The sequence below is a fragment of the Phocoena phocoena genome, chromosome 9, assembly GCF_963924675.1.
Source record: "Phocoena phocoena chromosome 9, mPhoPho1.1, whole genome shotgun sequence".
Lineage (NCBI taxonomy): Eukaryota > Metazoa > Chordata > Mammalia > Artiodactyla > Phocoenidae > Phocoena > Phocoena phocoena.
In genome coordinates this window covers 78,745,133-78,763,867 of record NC_089227.1, presented here as the reverse complement: position 1 = coordinate 78,763,867, position 18,735 = coordinate 78,745,133, and the positions used below count along the sequence as shown (strand labels likewise).

At 36.1% G+C, this 18,735-nt stretch overlaps 1 protein-coding gene across 1 annotated transcript in view; it reads left to right on the top strand.

The window, feature by feature from the left end:
• The window catches only part of IQUB (IQ motif and ubiquitin domain containing), a 54,763-nt gene extending 43,080 nt beyond the window's left edge, over positions 1-11,683 (top strand). Inside the window, exons 10-12 of the mRNA XM_065884198.1 lie at positions 5,420-5,668; positions 6,369-6,554; positions 11,501-11,683. Of these exons, the coding sequence (XP_065740270.1) occupies positions 5,420-5,668; positions 6,369-6,554; positions 11,501-11,683 (618 nt within the window). The remainder of the gene's footprint in view (positions 1-5,419; positions 5,669-6,368; positions 6,555-11,500) is intronic.
• Positions 11,684-18,735: the final 7,052 nt, after the last annotated feature.

Below are 18,735 nucleotides of genomic sequence, written 5' to 3'. Positions count from 1 at the left end.
TAATATCCAAGGCAGTCTACAGATTTAATGCAACCTCTTTCAAAATTCCAAGGGCATTTTCCACAGAACTAGAACAAATAGCTCTAAAATGTGTATGGAAACACAAAAGACTTTGAGTAGTCAAAACAATCTTGAGAAAGAAGAACAAAGCTGGAGGTATCATGCTCCTTGACTTCAGACTGTACTACAAAGCTACAGTAATCAAAACAGTATGGTACTGGCACAAAAACAGATCCATAGATCAGTGAAACAGAATAGAGAGCCCAGAAACAACCCTACATTTATATGGACAATTAATCTATGACAAAGAAGGCAAGAATACACACTGGGGGAAAAGACAGTCTCTTTAATAAATGGTGTTGGGAAAACTGGACAGCCACATGCAAAAGAATCAAACTGGACTACTTTATCACACCAAATACAAAAATCAACTTAATGGAATAAAGACTTAAATGTAAAACCTGAAACTTTAAAACTCTTAGAAGAAAACCTAGGCAGTATGCTCTTTGACATCAGTCTTAGAAGTATTTTTTGGATACGTGTCCTCAGGCAAGGGAAACAAAGCTAAAAATAAGTGAGTGGGAGTACATCAAACTAAAAGTCTTTTGCACAGTGAATGAAACTATCAATAAAGTGAAAAGGCAGCATACTGAATGGGAGAAGGTATTTCCAAATGAAATGTCTAATTAGAGGTTAATATCCAAAATATACAAAGAATGCATACAACCCAACATCAAAAACAAACAACAGGATTAAAAATGGGCATAGGACCTGAATAGACCTTTTTCCAAGAAGGACATGCAGATGGCCAACAGACGTGTGAAAATCTGCTCAACGTCACTAATCATCGGGGAAATGCAAATCAAAACCACCATGAGATATCACCTCACACCTGTGGAAGAGCCATCATCAAAAAGACAACAAATAACAGGGGTTGGTGAGGATATGGAGAACAGGGAACCCTTGTGCACTGTTGGTAGAATTTATATTGGTACAGCCGCTATGGAAAACAATGTGGAGTTTCCTCAAAAAATTAAAAATAGAACTGCCATGTAACCCAGCAATTTCACTTATGTGTATTTACCCAAAGAAAACAAAAAGACTAATTTGAAAAGATATGTATTCCAGTATTCATTGCAGCACTGTTTATAATAGCCAAGATATGGAAGCATGCTAATTATCTATTGATAGACAAATGGATAAAGAAGATGTGGTATGTGTGTGTGTGTGTGTGTGTGTGTGTGTGTGTGTGTGTGTGTATATATATATATATATATATATATACACCAACACACACACAATGGAGTATTAGCCATAAAGATGAGATCTTACCATTGGCTACAACATGGATGGATCTAGAGGGCATTATGTTAAGTGAAATAAGTCAGACAGAGAAAGAAAAATACTGCACAACCTCACTTATAAGTAGAATCTAAAAACTAAAAAAAACAAAGCAAAACGAAAAGATACTTGTAGATACAGAGAACAAATAGGTGATTGCCAGAAGTAAGAGCGTCGGAGCGGGGTGGGCGGCAAAATAGTTGAAGGGGATTAGGAGGTACAAACCTCTAGCTATGTAGTAAATAAGTCACAGGGAGGTAATATACAGCATAAGGAATATGGTCAATAATATTGTAATAACTTTGTACTGGGACAGGTGGTTACTAGACTTATCCAGATGATCATTTCATATTGTATGCAAATGTTAAATCATTATGTAGAACATCTGAAACTAACATAATATTGTACATCAACTATATTTCAATAATTTTTTAAAATAAATAAATACATTTCATAAGGCTATAGCTGCCATAGATAATGACTCCTCTGATGGATGTGGGCAAAGTAAATTGAAAACCTTCTGGAAAGGATTCATCATTCTAGATGCCATTAAGAGCATTTGTGACCCATGGGAAGAGGTCAAAATATCAACATTAACAGGGGTTTGGCAGAAGTTTATTCCATCCCTCATGGATGACTTTGATGGATTCAAGACTTTAGTGGAGGAAGTAACTGCAGATGTGGTGAGAATAGCAAGAGAACTAGAATTAGAAGTGGAGCCTGAAGATGTAATTGAATTGCTCCAACTCATGATAAAACTTTAATAAATGAGGAGTTGCTTCTTATGGCTGAGCAAAGAAAGTGGTTTATTGGAATGGAATCTACTTTTGGTGAAGATGCCGTGAAGGTTGTTGGAATCACAACAAATGATTTAGAATATTACATAAACTTAGTTGATGAAGCAGTGGCAAGGTTTGAGAGGAGTCATCCAATTTTGAGAGAAGTTCTACTGTGGGTAAAATGCTGTCAAACAGTATTGCATGCTACTGAGAAACCATTAGCATAATGAAAGGAAGAGTCAATCAGTGCAGCAAACTTGATTGTCTTATTTTAAGAAGGTGCCACAGCTACCCCAAACTTCAGCAATCATCACCCTGACCAATCAGTAGCCCTTAAGGAGGGCAAGACCCTTCACCAGAAAAAAGAAGACTCAGATGATAGCATCTCTAAGTAATAAAGTATTTTTAATTATGTACATTGTTTTTTTAGACTTAATGCTATTGTACATTTAACAGATTACAGTATAGTGTAAACATAACTTTATATGCACTGGGAAACAAAAAAATTCATGTGACTTGCTTTATTGCTATTATTCGTTTTATTTCAGTGGTCTGAAACTGAACCTGCAATATCTCCAAGGTATGCCTGTAGTCTTTCAAGACTGGCTTCCTTCATTTAGCATATTGTATTTGATATTCACCCATATTTTTTTAGTGTATCATTAGTTTTTTGTTATAACTGAATAATATTTTTATGGTCTGGGTGTGCCAGAATTTATCTGTTTACAATTGCAGGACATTAAATTGTTTAGAGTTTTGGGCTTTTGTGAATAAAGTCACTACGAACACTCAATTGTGAGTTTTTGTGTAAGTTGGTTGTTTGGGGTTAAATACCTAGGAAGTGGGATTGTTGAGTCATATGGTAAATGCATATTTACCTGTATAAAGACTGCCAAATGTTTTTCCAAACTGATTATACCATGTTGCACTTCATCTGCAATGTATAAGAGTTCCAGTTGCTTTGCATCCTTGTCAGCACTTGGTATTGTCAGTTTTTATTTCATTTTTGGAATTCTAATAGGTGTGTAGTATTTTAATCTGCATTTTCCCAATGAGTAATAATATTAAGCATCTGTTCATGCATGTTTTTGACATCCATATATCTTTTTGGTGAAGTGTCTCAACATCTTTTGTCACTCCCATTTTTTCAGTTGAGTTGCTTATTTTCTCGTTATTGAAATTTTTAATATATTTTGCATATAAGTCCTTTGTAAGACACATGATTTGCAAATATTTTCTCAGTCTGTGGCTTGTCTTTTTATTCTCTTAACCGTATCTCTAACAGAGCAGAAGTTTTTGTTTTGATGACGTTCAATTTGTTCAGTTTTAAAATGGATCATGCTTTTATTGTTTGTTTTGTATTTAAGACATTTTTGGAAGAATTAATATTGTTAAAATGTTCTTACTACCCAAAGTGATCTACAGCTTCAGTGCAATCAATCCCTGTCAAACTTCCAATGGCATTTTTCACAGAGATAGGAAAAAAAAATCCTAAAATTTGTATGGAAACACAAAAGACCCAGAGTAACCAAAGCAATCTTGAGAAAGAAAAGCAAAGCTGGGGGCATCACGCTTCCTGATTTCAAACTATATTACAATGCTATAGTAATCAAAACAGTATATTATTGGCATAAAAACAGACACATAGGTCAATGAAACAGAATCGAGAGCCCAGAAATTAACCCATACTTATATGGTCAATTAATTTACAACAAAGGAGCCAAGAATACACAACGGGGAAAGGACAGTCTCTTCAATAAATGGTGTTGGGAAAACTAGACAGCCACATGCCAAAAAAAAATGAAATTGGGCCCTTATCTCACACCACATACAAAAATCGACTCAAAATGGATTAATTATTTAAATGTAAAACCTGAAACTGTAAATCTCCTAGAAGAAAACATAGGGGAAATGTTTCTTGACATTGGCTTTGACAACAATTTTTTGCTCATGACACCAAAGGCAAAGGCAACAACAGCAAAAATAGACAAATGGGATTTTATCAACCTAAAAAGTTTTTGCACAACAAAGGAAAGAATTCAACAAAATGAAAGCAACCTATTGAATGGGAGAAAATATTTGCAAACCATTTATCCGATGAATTAGTATCAAAAACAACATGTACGACTCAATAACAAAATAATTTTAATCCAATTTAAAAATGGGCAAAGGACCTGAATAAACATTTTCCCAAAGAAGACATACAAATGGCCAACATGTACGTGAAAAAGTGCTCATTGTCACTAATCAAAGAAATGCAAATCAAAAGCTCAGTGAAATATCATCTCACCAAAGTTAAAATGTCTACTCAAAAAGACAGAGGGTAACAAGTGTTGGCAAGGATGTGGAAGAAAGGGAATCCTTGTGTACTGTTAGTGGAAATGTAGAATTATGGAGGGTCCTCAAAAAATTAAAAATAGAACTACCATATAATGCAGAATTTCAAATTTTGAATATTGATAATTGAGCCAATCTAAATTTAGTGTTAAGATAAATGAAATGAGAACACTTGGTTTAGTGGGCTTTAATTTCTGTGTGAATCTAGCTATTGCCTGTAAAAATAATTAACACAGCATAGCACCAAAAATCTAAATTCTTAAAAATAAGTGCCAAAGCACTTTCTTTTCTTTTCTTCTTGGGAAGTTTTCTTACTATTGTAACTCAAAGCCTCTACCGACTCATTTTTTTCAGTCAGTTAATTTTCTAGGTGATTTTACCATGTATATCTAAAAGTTTATGAATAATAGAGATTTTTAATATTTTGGCAGGGTAAATGAATACTACTTGAAATTTAAATTTTGTATAGAGTAGGAAGTTAAGGAAAAAATATGACTTTAAAATTAACCAACTTGTTATCTCATTCTAAGATAAATTAGCCCTTAGCATTTGGCCTGGTTGTTATAGTTTCTTTCTTTCTTTCTTTCTTTCTTTCCTTCTTTCTTTCTTTCTTTCTTTCTTTCTTTCTTTCTTTCTTTCTTTCTTTCTTTCTTTCTTTTTCTTTCTTTCTTTCTTTCTTTCTTCTTTCTTTCTTTCGTTTCTTTTCTTTTTTCTTTCTTTCTTTCCTTTCCTTCTTTCTTTCTTTCTTTCCTTCTTTCTTCCTTCCTTTCTTTTCTTTCTTTCTTTCTTTCTTTCTTTCTTTCTTTCTTTCTTTCTTTCTTTCTTCCTTCCTTCCTTCCTTCCTTCCTTCCTTCCTTCCTTTCCTTCATCTCTTCCTCCCTTTCCTTACTCCCTCCCTCCCTCCCTCCTTTCTTTCTTTCTTTCTTTCTTTCTTTCTTTCTTTCTTTCTTTCTTTCTTTCAGGTCCCTCAAGACCCACTGAAGTTTTATAAGAAGATTTACTTTTGCCTCAGTTGCCAGCTCTATTTGCCTTCTACAGAGTTTGCTGTATCATGCACCTCACACCACATTTACCGCTGTCGTCACTGCATTAACCTTGACAATGAGACTCGAAAACGAGAATCATGTTTGAAGTACAAATGTTTACTTCAACGACTTTACTATTCAGAAGCTGATTATGAAGATGATTCTAAAATTGCTTTCCTGATGCAGGTATGATCACTAAATGTTGCCAATCATGGATGAAATTTGTCCATTGATTTTACAGAAAAGATTTCTGCTTTCCCATCCAAACCTATTAAAATAATGTTTCTCCTTCCCATGTTTATTCTTTGTGAAGCTTGCCTCTCTGGCAATTCTGAGTTTATATATGCAGACCTTGTGACAGAAAGTCATTTCAAGAGCTTTAGCTAATATGGTTTAAAATTTTTTAAAAAAGTTTTAAAACACTTATTTCATTTCTTCCCTTTTCCCTCTTTTTTCATTAAAACAATAGTTTTTAGTAACGCTAAGCGAATTGCTTATTCTTTATTAAATCTTAATTTCCTCATTTGTAAAATGGGAATAAAATGATCTGCAGTAACCCTGGGGATAAGATGATAGTTACTAATGAATTTTGAAAAGTACTTAATACCATATAAATGTAAGGTAAAATTAGCATATTGGAAGAAATATACACAGCTTACTCTGGGTTAAAGATGCAGTCATGACTGTGAGATTGGTAACATATTATGGTTTGGGCAGAATGAGCAGAGATTTGATGAGAAATAAGCTATGTGCACAGAAAACCTCATGAATAATGTTTTCCTTTAAAAAATATACTCAGTATAATTTGTTTTCTCAAGTAATAGAATAATTTAAAATTTTATGTTTAGAAGAAAACATTGTTTTTCACAAATGTTTTGACATGCAGCTCCAAGATATTCAGTACCTGACTGAGAACATCTGGGCATCCCAGTCAGTGCTCAGTGCCTGGAACGATCTCAATGATCTGGTCATGGTCAGGTGGGATAAGTCCTTGGAGTGGTCGCCCTGGAACTGCATTCTTCTTACCAAAGATGAAGGCACTGCTCATCTCAAGCTAAAGAGTGTTGAAGAGGTAAGGAGGTCAAACTTTATTTGGGACCTTAATTTGGTCATTGGAATTATTAGAGGTAACTTGACTGCCTTTTACTACATTCCATGCATAAGTTAAATACTTCCATTGGATTAAGAAACAGAGAACCCATGGATAACAGTAACAAAATACATGGATGGTATGTATGGCAGAGATTAAAATTGAAAGGAAGCTAAGACACTTAAAAGGTAAAGATAAGACATCTGAAAGTCTTTCAAGTACCTAACATGAAACCAGACCCTCCTAATAATAGCAAGTTCAAGCACATTAGTTCCACAGTAAATTCCATAAGAACAGGGATATTGTTTAGTTTATTTGTGTCTATATCTCTAATACCTACAACAGTGTCACAGACTAGGGAATTAATAAGTATTTGTTGAATGAATAAATGAATATTATCACCAGATAGGTATTTTGAAACCTAAAGTCTGTCCTTTGATTAATCATCACAAGTCTGCCTAAAAGCACGGTAGATTCTCAAATAAATTCTGTTCATAATTTTGTGCCCTAAATGACAATCATACTGATGGGGTATAGTTCTGAGGCTTCATTTTTCATTTGCTTCCAATTAACTAGGAGTGGGGAAAGCACTGTAAAAATTAAATACCATTTAATTCCAGTAACTTATAAGATGCAATCTGTAAAACATTTTGATGAACAGAATTGAGGGGTCCCTGATGAGTTCCCTGAAAGCTCCGTTTATACTAAGCAAGCCTATGATCCCAACAGCTGATATTGATTCTCTGCCTTCTGCTGATTAAATTGCTGTACTTTAATTCCATGCAAGACGTCAGCTAAGGGAAAATACAGAAATGACTTCAAATATAATAGTCGTTTTGAATCGTGCTATTTCCTGCCTGTGCTTTTATTAGGGAGGGGGAAGGAGTAAAGAGGAGAAACTAGTTAAAGTTTTAAATTTTTGAATAATTTTCCATTAGGAGTCAGGCTAAGAAAAATTTTACTCTAGGGACTGAAGGAAAGGGTAACAAGAAACTGAAGCTATGTTAAATATTATATTTAGTAAACTAAGCTGCCTCATAAATATTTAATCACTGAAAGCCTAGCCAATACTAGCAATAGTGTTTCATATAGGACCCATAGTGGGATTGAAGTTCATTCCCAAAGCTGATATTCCACTGCTTCTTCAATTCATGCACACAACTCCCTTTGTGTATTTAATCAAATTACTGCAGTGTCAAACTAAATGTTCTATTCACATGCATTTCTAATTTCAGGATCTTATTGAATTTCTGTAAATAGAGCTCCGTTTATGCCAAGCAACCCTAGTGTAAATAAAGAAATGACTTCAAATATAATTGTCATTTCAGACAAACTAAAAAATTTGCCTTTTTATGGTTTTGGGCTGGTATAATCTTTTAAGTATTAATATTCAGCCTACTTAAAGAATAGTTTATGTCCTGGTAATTTCCAGAATTTCCTAAATGCACAGAGGTATTTGCTATCTCATTGAGTAAAAAACTACTCAAAAATTAAAATAATCTTGACTCCTGCAATCATGATACAAATTGTAGGAAAAGCATGGAAAAAGACTTCTGTTCTTTGAACTGTATATGAGGCAGATCAGTTTCTCCTGGTGTGTGCAATGGCCAGAGTAGGACAATAGTGGATTTAAAGTCAAGACACCTGACCCAGTATTTCCCCATTTCTGTCACTAACGATCTGCAGGACATTAAGACCTTCCTTCTTTGCTTTGCAAAATTTTATAAAGGTTAGCGAAAAACATGAAATTGGTCTAAAGGATTAGAGTAGATTAGAGCTTTGAATTCTGACTCTATCACTTATGGGAGAAGTTGGGCAGGTTTGTTAATGTCTCAATGCCCCGGTTTTCTCATCTATAAAATGGGGATAATGGATATTGGATATTTTTTCCATATTATATTATTCTTTAAGAGTTACTTATTGTTCCTTTTATTGTATGTACCATAATGTGCTATTCTCATCTTTAATGATTACTTTTTGCCTTTATGCACTTTGAAAACCTATAAAGTTCTCCACATGTTTTGTTTAATGTTGTATAACGGAAATGTGTTAGTATTTCTTGAATGAAATATGGGCTAAGAAGTGTTGGAATAAGGTTAAATGAATATTTTGACCTGGTGAATTTGTCTGTAGAGAGGAAACTTTTTTAAAAAAATTTAAGTATAGCTGATTTATAATATATTAGTTTCAGGTGTACAGCACAGTGATTCAATATTTGTATAGATTATACTCTAAAGTTATTATAAAACAATGGCCATATTTGCCTATGCTGTACAATATGTTCTTGTTGCTTATTTATTTATACATAGTAGATTGTGCCTCTTAATCCATACTCCCATCTTGCCTTCCTTTTCCCCACTGGCAGCCACTAGTTTTTTCTCTGCACCTGTGACTCTGTTTTTATTTTGTTATATACATTTGTTTTATTTTTTAGATTGTACATGCAAGTGATAATATAGAGTATTTGTTTTTCTCTCTCTGACTTATTTCCCTAAGTATAATACTCTCTAGGTCATCTGTGTTGTTGCTAATGGTGGAATTTCATTCTTTTTTACGGCTGAATAATATTCCATTGTGTATATATACATATATACCATAGAGAGGAAACTTTAAAATAAGCCTAGGATATTTCTACATAATGCTTTCTTTAAGAATGCCACATCCTTTGGCTCCTTTTCTCCAGGGCTTTCTTTATCTTGACTTGACACTATGGAAGGATCTTTAGTAAGGAAATATCTTAGTAAAGAGATACCTAACCTTTCAGAACACAAATTTTAGGAGGAGGTACAGGTAGTATTTGTGATTTGGTTGAAAAGAAGAGTCAATTAAGATTAATGAAGAGGGGCTTTCCTGGTGGCTCAGTGGTTAAGAATCTGCCTGCCAATGCAGGGGACACAGGTTCGAGCCCTGGTCTGGGAAGATCCCACATGCCGCAGAGCAACTAAGCCTGTGTGCCACAGCTACTGAGCCTGTGCTCTAAAGCCTGCGAGCCACAACTACTGAGCCCACGTGCCACAACTACTGAAGCCTGTGCGCCTAGAACCCATGCTCCACAACAAGAGAAGCCACCGTGATGAGAAGCCCATGCACCGCAACGAAGAGCAGCCCCTGCTTGCCACAACTAGAGAAAACCCGCACGTAGCAACAAAGACGCAACGCAGCCAAAACAACAAAAAGCAAAAAAGATTAATAAAGAGAATAGACAGTATTTATTAATTCAACCAGAATTTGCTTTTCAGTCTGCCGGATATTGTGATAAGTGCTTGGGGAAAAGCAAGGAAATACTTCATTGTTTCAGTTGCATTTGAGTTTAGCTGCAAATAACAGACTAAGCAGTATAATGACTTAATCAAATATGGGGTTAGTTGTCTTATATAATAGGAATCCAGAGTTTGGCATCTGGGGACTTGTATGGTAGCTCCACAATGCTCTCAGAAACCCAGGCCTTCTAACTTCTTCCTCAGCCATATTTAACCTTTGGCTTTAATCCTAATGATTGTGTACTCTTAGAGACAGATAGCTACTTCATCTTCTGCATTATATCCCCCTCCTAGATATGGCAAAAGCCTAAAGGTACTTCCCACTCCTAAAAAGCTTCCCTGTAAGCTTTATCCAATAACTTCTTTTTAAAAAACGTACATATATACATGTGTGTATATATAAATATATATATATTTCTGCCATATATGTGTGTATATATATACACATACACACATATGTATATATGTATATATATACACACACACACACACACACACACACACACACATGTCAGAAACTTGTCATATGGCCACCCCTAGCTATAATAAAGCCTAAGAAAGCTGAGCACATCACAAAATACAAAATAAGGCCCCTATATAGAGTCGGGCCTCTAAATATAAATGCAAGAGAGGATGAATATTGGGTTGGCAAGTAGCAGTGTGCCCCTCTCATTAGAAAACAGATTGTCTTATAATGTGGCAAAGCTACATAACAGAGAAAGTTCAAAGTGCTGCTATAGCTGTGGAGAGACAAGAAGCCTAAAAATTAATCATGAACAAATAAAAATGGAAAGACACAAAGATTTGATAAAGGCAAGAAAGTTATTTTCTATTTAGAAGACAGAAGAGAAACACAAGAGAAACAGTGCAGGGACTCATATCTTAGATAGTAAAAGGGGTGACTAAAGAGAAGCTTACATTGTCACAGCACCATTGTGATCTTTATTTTGAACTCTGGAGATATAGAGGGAAGGACTAATTTTAGGAAAAAAAATTCAAGTGGGTAATTGTATCAGTATTGAAATAGATTTAAAGAGAACTAAGGTGACAAGAGCATTCACACAAAAATATTGATTGACTCTTTACCTTATGGTGCCAAGACACACGTGTATGAAAAAGACCCAGTGTGAGGGACTTCCCTAGTGGTCCAGTGGGTCAGACTCCACACTCCCAATGGAGGGGACCCGGGTTCAATCCCTGGTCGGGGAACTAGTGCTGCAACTAAGAAGCCCACATGCCACAACTAAAAAAAGATCCCTCGTGCTGCAACTAAGACCCAGCGCAGCCAAAATAAATATTTTTTTTAAAAAAGACCCAGTTTGAATCTTTAAGGAGCCTTCCTTATCATCATGGAAGAGACTCGCAAGTAAATAGTGAAATTCAAGGCAGAATGAACTAGATATTACAATTAAAATACATGAAAGTGCTTGCAAGTATGGAAGAAGGAGGGGTTAGTTTAGACTTAGAGAGGTCAGAGGGAGAATCAAGAAAGGCTTCCAGGTTAAAGCGTCATAAAAGCTGAGCCCCGAAAGATGATGGACAAAGTGAGAATAAATGTTTTCTGGGCTGAAAGAACTGAGAAGTAAAGGCACTGAGGCATAAAAGTGTTTTTACTTGGCAAAATATATTTGTGACATTTAATAGAATTTGATTTTCTTTTCTTTTCAGGGATATGAACCCTTGTTTATTCACAAGATCAAACACAAACATTTCCTGGCTAAGAACTATTTTTCACAAATTCCAGTGCTGGCTTCATTTTTACTTGGTGATGGTGAAGTAGATGAGATCAGAAAGAAACATCAATCAGAACCAACATCTAAGATTATACATATCCACAGGCCTAGTCCTTAAAAGATCCAGGACTATTTGTTTGATGATCAGCACTTTTGTCCACTGCTAATAGAGTAATACAGAGGTCACACAGTACGGTAGTAGCATTTTATCTTTTATTGATTTTAATTGTTCGTCATAGTGTCGTAAGTTGTATGAAGAGAAAACATCCCTATACAAATGCTTTATTGTTAGTGTTAAATTTAAATATAATTGTGTTACTGAAATTAATATTTTAAAGAGAACATTTTATTTTTACTTATTTTCACATTAAAATTTTTAAAAATTTCAACGACATTATATTACAGTTAAAATCAACAGACAAACAAAAGCTAGGCTTAACTTTCCACTCAAAACGTTTATTTTAGGAAAAAAATGTAGTTATAGGAGAATAGTCAGTATACGGATGAGAGGAAACATTATAGAATTCTCCTTCATGAAAATCTTTACATATAGGATAAAAGATGCTATGTTTTAATATAGGGATTTGAATCTTCACATTTTATCTTCTACTTTCATCTTCCATTCTTCTCAAAATTTCAATGAAAAAACAAACAAACAAAAAAGTTCATTCCATACTGGAAAACAGGGTGAACAGTGGAACTATATTTTATTCTATGGTAGAAAAACTCCCTGTGGGGCAATGACGAAACTCTGTAAGAACAATAAAAATGGTCAAGTAAACTATAACAGTTCCTTTCCCTAATAAACCAAAGGAATAACCTTGACCACATGCATGTCAGGGACGTACAATGATGAACAACGGTATATGAGTCAATCTTAACAGGAAATACGTTCAAAATAGGATAATTCAAAGAGAGTTTATTTACAAAGGGACTTCTTATAAAGCGTGAGCAGTGTGTAAGGAAACTAAGGGAATAGTGTAGGAGTGTAGGGTCACTATCACATAAGCTGTGTCTACCCTAATCTCAAATGGATCTGGGGAGGGAACGGTCTGGGAACCCAGAAAGAGAGTGTAAAGGAGATAACTGAGAAGATCAGTGAGCAACTCTCAGGGCCCTAGGTGATCTCATGAGCTAGAGAAATAAATATCAGACCTCACACTTCTCTCTTCCTCCAGTCTCTTGCTTGGGTTTCCCATTGGAAGAACCCAAAAGGAAAGCAGAAGAAATAGAAGTCTGTGGACATAATTCATATAGCTTCAGGGTAAAGATCAGGGGAGACAAGTGGGAGAGTGGATTTGGCTGGCTAAAGAGAAGGCATCCAGCTAGAGAGAAGAATTAAAAGTGAAAGTGAAGAGCTATAATTCAAGTAGCAATATTTCATACACACACAACATAAATATATATATTTGCATATATTATACTTACATATAAGTATATATATGTGCGTATGTATATATATTATATATATATAGAGAGAGAGAATTCTCTTAATTTCAATCAGTAATTAATGAGGCTGTTCTCTCAAGTTTAGTGATCAAGGAGTCAAGGAATTCAATCTAAATATTAATATTTATTCCACATAAATATTTACCAACATTTTAGCAACATATTTTCTAGGATAGCCACAGAGTTTTTACTTAGCAAAAGCATGGCACATGATTATTGTTTTTAAGGAACCAAACATTGAAAAGGGAAGCACTATAAAGCTGTTGTTATTTTCAAATTTTCATAGACAATTCAGATGTTCTGGGAACTTTCGAAGCAATAAATTACAGATAGGATTAGATTGGGGACCATTCTGATCACTAATAAACAGGTAAAAATTTAACACAGACAAAAGTGGGTTTACACTGGAATGGAAATGACCAGGTTTTCACAAGACAGTTCGGGAGAAACCCCCAGGTCAGAGTAGGAAGAGCATGAGAAGGCAGCAGGAAGGGCTGGGGCAGCAGGCAGCAAGGGGGCAATAGATAGGGGCAAATAGAGGACTTTGAGAGTTCCTCTGTTGCCCTAGGAGTAAAGCACTTGCTTATAGTAATGGAAGACTTGTGGAGTACAACTGGTGGGGGGCAGAGTGAGGGCAGGCAACCAGAGCTATTGAATCATACATGAAAAGGGGCAGCACCTTAATTTAGGGCTGGGAAAATAACCACAAAGAGCCAAAAAAAAAAAAAAAACAGGCTCAACAACAGAGAGACTTTGCTTAATGAGGTCAACTCTTCTGGGAAACTCTTTTCCATCCCATTGGAACTACAGCTCTCATTTTACACAGGTCTCCAAAAATCCACAGCAGAAGGGGCTAGAGATGGTATCAGGCTAGAGAGCAGCCAGCAGGGAAAAAGTCCGGTTTCTGCCTACTAGAATCCTGGCACCAGGGTACTGGACAGCAACCAGTTAAGAAGTTAAATTCCCCTGCCTTAGAAGGACCTGCATTTCTCTAGTTTATGACCTGATGAGCACACCTCCCCTGGCCCACTAACAAATGAAACTGTAGAAGGTGTTTCCTTCTTTCTCCTTTAGGAGGACTATATTATATGGATAGAGACCTAAACAGTAGAACAGAACAAAGTTTTATATCCCAGTATTGCAAAAACAAGCTGACAAAAGATGGTCACTGTATACGTAAAGATTCAAAAATCAAAAAAGGGATCCTTTTGAAGAATGAGAACAAATATTCATTTAACAGATCTCGACTATATTAAGGACATTTGATAGCATTTTTCATCTTTTGGAAAAAAATACTGGGAAAAATTGCTATTACATAAATCATTACAATAAATAAATAAATACAACAAAATAAACAATTGCTGAATTAGAATAAACAACACACTAATGGCAATGAAGAGCAGATTTGGTACTTGAAAGCTAAAGCTAATACAGGGATTGGGTGGATTAGCTCAAGATAGTCCCCTAGAGATTTCCCTGGCAGTCCAGTCAGTGGTTAAGACTCTGCATTCCCAATGCAGGTGGCATGAGTTTGATCCCTGGTCGAGCAACTAAGATCCTGCATGCCACACGGTGCGGTCAGAAAGAAAAAAAAAAGCTAGTCCCCTTGAATTCAGAGGAAAAGTCAAAGAAATGAGGAAGATGAGCAAAAATGATAAGTGTAACAGCTTTGCTTTGTCTACACTAGAAATAACATAAGCCTAAAATGGAGTAGAGGAGGAGGAACAATTAGCAAAGGGAGATTTAAAGCTAATTTCCCTAAGCTAAAAAGGCATATATCCATAGCTGTATAAAGGATCTACCAAGTACTGGGAAAATTAATATAGAGATATACATAGACACAACCTCATGACATTTCTGGATTTCAGAAATATTGGACAAATTCTATAAGCATTCAAGTTGAAGAGGAAAAGCCACAAGGAAAAAAGTCAATAACAACAGCATAGATTTCTCTTCTGCAACACTAAGTGCCAGAAGGTGAAGGAGGAACACTTCCGTTGAAGACTTTTGAATTTTGAGGGTGAAAAAATGACCTAAGAATTTTACTTTCAGGCAAATTATTTTTGGTGAAGACAACAGGAAGACATTGTTAGGCAGGAAGCATGTCATCAGTCTGTGTACTCATTCTGTCCTCCAGCTGACCTTGAAACTATGGAGGTAGGGTCTGGGCATGATACCGTATATGAGAAATGGCAGTGAGCACTGCAACTTCAATCCTTTCTAAATGATCATGATTTGTATGGTTATGAAACAATGCAATGAACAAAAATAAATTTTCAAATAAAAATCTATACTGCAAAAAACAAAAATATGAATCAACAACAAAAAAATACCCTGAGTATTGTCACTAAATGTCTGCTGTAGGAGGGTTCAGAGGGATAAAAGTGTTCCAAATCTTTTCAAGGGGAGATGAGTAAATGGATATATAGGTAGGAAAGTTGGTATTCAAATATTTAGTTAAAAAATTTAAAGGCAACTGCTAGCAGAATGAAAATTGAATTATAAACTCCACATTTCTAGAGAGAAAAAGGGAACAGTGACAAACTTGAGAACTTTTGTGAAATAAAGGGGTTTTGTTTGTTTTTTTAGGTTAATAGGAAGTATATATAAGAGAAAAACAAGATTAAAAATATCACAGTGCATAAATTTGGATGGGTTAAAATTCTAGTAAAGGATAGTTATTCTGTTTTTTTTTTTTTTTTTTTTGCGGTACGCGGGCCTCTCACTGTTGTGGCCTCTCCCGCTGTTCCGGACGCGCAGGCTCAGCGGCCATGGCTCACGGGCCCAGCCGCTCCGCGGCACGTGGGATCCTCCCGGACCGGGACACGAACCCGTGTCCCCTGCATCGGCAGGCGGACTCTCAACCACTGCGCCACCAGGGAAACCCAAGGATAGTTATTCTTATATGGTATCAAAGGAGTGAACTACAAGCTGTGTACCAGATATGTACCCCCAATAAAATGACATTTAAAGATACATAGTAAAACTATATCAGTCATATACAAATAGACAACAAAATAATTAGTGGCAATATTAATATCGAGGATGAAATCAAGAAGAAAAAGAGCAAAAGAAGTTACTGTATTTTGATAAAGTATTATTCACAATATAAATGGAGAATTATCTCTACATTGGGTATGCAAGTAGGCTTAAAATGAAAAGTCAGTTGCGAAACAATTCTCCATAGGTTTTTAACATTTCTGCACGTCTTTTGAGCAGAGGTACTTAGTTCTCCTTTTTTCAAGGATGTTTGTAAAGCAAGCAGTCTTAGAAGATAGAGATAGCGTTCACTGTTCCCTGTAAAAGATTCAGAGTCTCTAAGCCCAGCATTCCCAGTCTATGAAGCAGCTCACTGTGTGCGTGTGTCTTCTGGACTTTGTGTCGCCCTGAGGGATTTAGAGCAAAATGCTGATCTTCTGGCTGCTGCTGTTTCTGTGAAAAATAAATTGTGGTTTATCTCTGACCCAGGAGTCTCATGTCTTTTACTATCATTTATGAACTTGTGGCACCAAACTTGTTACCTTGCAATTAGGACAGCATTTCAGATACTTCACAGTTCTTGATACAGATAACCTTAGAAATGGAAAACAAAAAAAAGGGAAATGAGTCAAGAGGTACAAAATGCGGTTTCTCTTCTCTTTCCAGGAACACTGGGTGATTGATTGCAATTCTCCATCCTCTTGAAGTGAGGCAGGATTATGTAGCATGCTTTGTCCAATGTAACGCAAATAAAATGATCTTGTGTCACTTTTGAGCATTAAAGGAATGAAAGATTCTGATTCTACTAACTAGATATTCTTCTTCTAATAAATAGAATGAATGCTCCCCAATTCATGAGGCCAGCATATCCTTGATATCAAAATTTGACAAGGATAGTACAAGAAAGAAAATGATAGGCCAATTTCACTATGAATATAGATGCAAAAATCCTAAACAAAATATTAGCAAATAGGGGGAATAGCTCAGTGGTAGAGCATTTGACTGCAAACCAAATCCAAAAAGTGTATTAAAAGATAAAAGCATATGGTTTTTCCCGGATATTCTTCATGTGCTTCTTCAGTTCTACCTTCCCCCCTTCTCTTCTCATCTTCGTGCCCTTGGAGGCTGATATTTATGCAGTGCATCAATGAGTGCACAATATTCCTCAGTTGGGTTTGGTCAATAGGAAGCATCAGCAGGAAATTTGAGGTCTGAGAGAAAGAGGTTGAGATATTTATTAGCCTGGCTTCTCCCATCTGCCTTTTGGTCTGTTGTTGTCAAGTGACTGCTTTTATCTGCCTAAGACCACAGCTGTGGTTGGACGGTCATCCCTCCTACTCTTCAACTCTCTTTGAGTTCTGGGGCTCATTCCTTCTCTTTACTTCTTCAGCTTATGGGTGATAATGGCTTTCTTTTGTAGCTGGGTTAAGGTGCTTCACTTTTTCTTTTTGATTTCCTTAAACAATGTCATCTCCTTTGTAAACAGTCCTTTTACTAAATACTTCTCAAATTAGCCAGTTTGAATCTGCCAACAGGTTCTGCTGGACCATGAACAAAGCAGTAATTGGTACCAAGAGTGGTCCCAGTAAACGGACTTTAAGATGTAATCCTAGGCTCGGGCTGCTTACATGTTTGAAGAGCACGTGGGTACCCTCCATATAGGAAATGGGACACTGGTAATGTGCAGTGTGTGGTAGCATCATGATTACTCAGAACTGCGCCAGTGGAGGCATGGAACGGGGTGCAGGATGGCCGATAAGCTTAGGGAGATGAAATGCAATTAGTCAGTTTGATGACAAAGATTGTGGCATAAGATGGGTATTCTTACACTAGAGGGAGTCCATAAAGAAATGGATATATTGAAAGCCTTAAATGTCCAATACAGACCCAGACAGAAATTCAGAAAGCCCTTAAGACAGCTCTAAAGAAATTATCTCCTGCATATACAGGGAATACGTGGCTAAGGATTAAGTCTGAAGCCTGATTGTAATGTGTGTAGAGTTGTCTTGTCAATTAGATGTGCACCCAGGTTAGATCTCATGCTTAGGTAAGGATACTGGTGAGGAAGAACAATGTATGGTCTGGTATGAGTTAGCCTGTATACTGAAAGAGTTTCAGGAGCGTGTCAATTTTTACTTAGATTCAGGGGAGTATATATAAGAATTTATTGTAAGGATGTTAGACTAAAAAGGATAAAACAAAAGATTATATCAAGCCAAATTGATGTTCTTGCCTAGAATTCAAGATTTAATGTGTTGGCTTGAGGCCCTGAGAATTGCTATATGTGTTAACTGGAGCCTAAACTCAAAAGTGACCTATATCAGTGAGCTTGAAATGCCAGAACTCCCCCTGGAAAATATTAGGAAGATGGGTTGTTGGAGTGGATCTGTTATGTGCAACTTTCTCAGATGCCTCTTAAAGGTGTCTATACTCCACAAGAGGGTCTTCACCAAGACATTAAAAAATGCGATCGTAAGTGGATTATGATCCTTGAAAAACTCTGTGGTGACTGTTCCCTGTAAGCTGGAGATGACAGTGGTGGCTGCAGTGGAATTTGACAGCCTGGTTTAATGGGAATAATGCAATCCCCAGTGCTAGAAGTGAGGCTGAAACTTAAGCATCAGAAAAAAGTGGGCAGTTATAATAAGAACCCTAGGGGCAGAGTGGTTTGTTCCTGCAGGGATTTATAACAATGGTTAATTGATGATCAGATCCATGGGCATGAAATGGACTGCTGTATTA